This window comes from Spinacia oleracea, chromosome 5 (genome assembly GCF_020520425.1).
Source record: "Spinacia oleracea cultivar Varoflay chromosome 5, BTI_SOV_V1, whole genome shotgun sequence".
In the NCBI taxonomy this organism is placed as follows: domain Eukaryota; kingdom Viridiplantae; phylum Streptophyta; class Magnoliopsida; order Caryophyllales; family Amaranthaceae; genus Spinacia; species Spinacia oleracea.
Genome location: NC_079491.1, coordinates 47,458,041 through 47,460,783, shown reverse-complemented (window position 1 = coordinate 47,460,783; position 2,743 = coordinate 47,458,041). Strand labels below are relative to the sequence as shown.

The following is a 2,743-nucleotide window of genomic DNA, read 5'->3' as shown; positions in this document are numbered from 1 at the left end:
TTCTTCATCATTTATTTCCCATTGACCTTGAGAGGCATTCATATTCTTCAAGTAAATAAAAATATGTGTCACAAAACTAAACATGTCCAAAATAAATAAAAATATGTGTCACAAAACTAAACATGTCCAAAATAACCATTATAAAATAAAACACCCAAAATAATACAATATCTTAGAAAACACACAGAATATAAAGTCATAATACAATCACAAAGTTCATAACTTAAACACATAATGTCATAATTAAAATACTACAATTCTATACCAAATCCAACACAACATATTAAAAACTTAATTATTCCCTTCAGGGGAATTAAAGAAATCTGCAACTTCTAGGTGAGTTGTATCACTAGACTCAAAATCACCTTCGCCATCTTCAAATACAAGATTGGTCTCAACATTCTTTCCTTTCTTCTTCAATGATGATTGATAAAGGTCAACAAGGTGTTTTGGAGTGCGACATACGCGTGACCAATGGCCTTTTCCTCCACAACGATAACAAACACTGATCACATTGTCACTTTTTCCTCTCTCACCTTTACCATCTTTGCGGTCCCACTTCTGGTGGGAATGTGAGCTCTTGTAATAACCTCCACGACCTCTACCATAGCCACCAAAACCACGTCCACGCCCACGGCCTCGCCATTGGCCACGACCACTGCTGCTGGCATGGTCTTTATTCTTTGATATTTTCCCGCTATAGGATGTCACATTCGCTTCAGGGAATGGAGTTGAGCCAGTAGGGTGTGCTTCATGATTTTTCATTAACAACTCATTATTTTATTCAGCCACAAGAAGACAAGATATCAATTCAGAATATTTTTTAAAACCTTTTTCTCGATACTGTGTCTGCAGGACAACATTGTTTGCATGAAAAGTGGAGTATGTTTTTTCTAACATATCTGCATCAGTAATTTTCTCTCCACATAATTTCAGTTGAGAAGTAATTTTAAACATGGCTGAGTTATATTCACTCACAGATTTAAAATCCTGTAATCTTAAATGCAACCAATCATAACGAGCTTTTGGCAATATCACAGTTTTCTGGTGGTCATACATTTCCTTTAGATTACTCCAAAGGATTTGTGGATCTTAAATTGTCAGATATTCAGTTTTAAGCCCTTCATGGAGGTGATGGCGAGAAATATCATAGCCTTAGCTTTATCTTGACATGTTGCTTTATTTCCTTCTTTTATTGTGTCACCGAGCCCTTTAGCATCTAGGTGTATTTCAGCATCTCACCCATGATAAATAATTTTTTCCAGTAATATCAAGGGCCACAATTTTGAGCTTTGCAAGATTCGACATAATTCACTACACAAAATAATATAAAAGTATTATTTAGGGCTTTCAAACTACAACACTTTAAAAACTTGATACGAAACAACATTCAAATGGGGTATAATCATTCAAATGCACGATACAAAATAATTCCAATAAGAACTAACACATAAACGGAGTGTAAAAACAACTGCCACAAGAAAAGTAATTCCAAGGCGGCAAGGCCATAACCGTAAAGTAACACCAAGAATAGGAGTATATTAATCATGCAAGTATAATACTCTAAAACTAACCATTACAACAATAATTAATAAAGATCAATAGTAAATGGCACATATGCGTTAACATAATAACCGACTTGTTTAAAGTAACATGTCTTTAACATATTACTCTATCAAATCACGTTATCATAAAGCATTATAATAACATTGATATATAAAGCGATTATAATAAAATATATCAAGAAATAAAAACATTGTTATTGCCTCATGGAAGATTAGCGGTTACTAAAGTTATATTGCCACACATCAAAACACGCTAGTGCGTTAACATAAAAGCCGATTGTTTACTTACATCGGGTTTCTGTCAATCAAAAGTATGATCGGTTTTGTGCGGTAATACGAACAAACAGATTATCACAAAAAGAGAAGTATTTAACGCATTAATATCAGAAATCAAAACATTAAGAGAACGACTACACGATAAAATATTAACCAATAATTACAAGTTGCAATGATAAAATAAAAAACAGGTTCAATCAAAAACCAAACTTCAATCATGTTCAATTGCATTGCGACAAACATCATTAAGAAAATAGAATTAAGTAAATTAAACTTACGAAATACATGCATTTGCGGCACACATTAGACTCCATTGATCACAAGCCTCAAATTACTAAAACATGCATCAATAATACTACCATGTACGTGAATATAGATCAGAAATTTAAATAATTAACAATTAAAACAGACTTACCAAAATAATATGATAACAAATATCATATGCAATCAAAGAACTTGTTTTTAAAAAAAATCATGAAAGTAAAGACGAATATAAACCAAATAATATAGTAATTACTTCGTAGTAATACTAACCGATAACGATGAATCTTGTAGTTATTTTCTCCTTTGTTCAATTGCGGTTTCCTTTGATTTCCATCAACGATTAACAATGATGCTGATAACGTATTATAAAAGTAGAGAGAAAGAGATAGAGAGGAAGAGAGAAACTGTACGGTAGTTTTATTATATTCATCCATATCCATAGGCATATATATAATATATACACATATAGGGGTAAGGGTATAATGGTCATCCATTCTAATATATGTATTTTATAACACAAATATGTATTTTATCATCTCAAACTTTTATTTTACCACCTATAAATTGTTTTACCACCATTTTACATGTCTTACCAGTTACCACTCATGAGGCTAGCATAGTGTTTTTTTCTTATGTTC

At 32.1% G+C, this 2,743-nt stretch overlaps 1 protein-coding gene across 1 annotated transcript; it reads right to left on the bottom strand.

Moving 5' to 3' along the window:
* Positions 1-291: 291 nt before the first annotated feature.
* On the bottom strand, positions 292-1,059 carry LOC110790020 (uncharacterized). The gene is made up of 2 exons (XM_021994763.1): positions 831-1,059; positions 292-749 (listed from the first exon to the last, which is right to left on the bottom strand). Exons 1-2 carry the CDS (start codon positions 1,057-1,059, stop codon positions 292-294), a joined length of 687 nt encoding a protein of 228 aa, XP_021850455.1.
* Between the last annotated feature and the right edge of the window lie 1,684 nt (positions 1,060-2,743).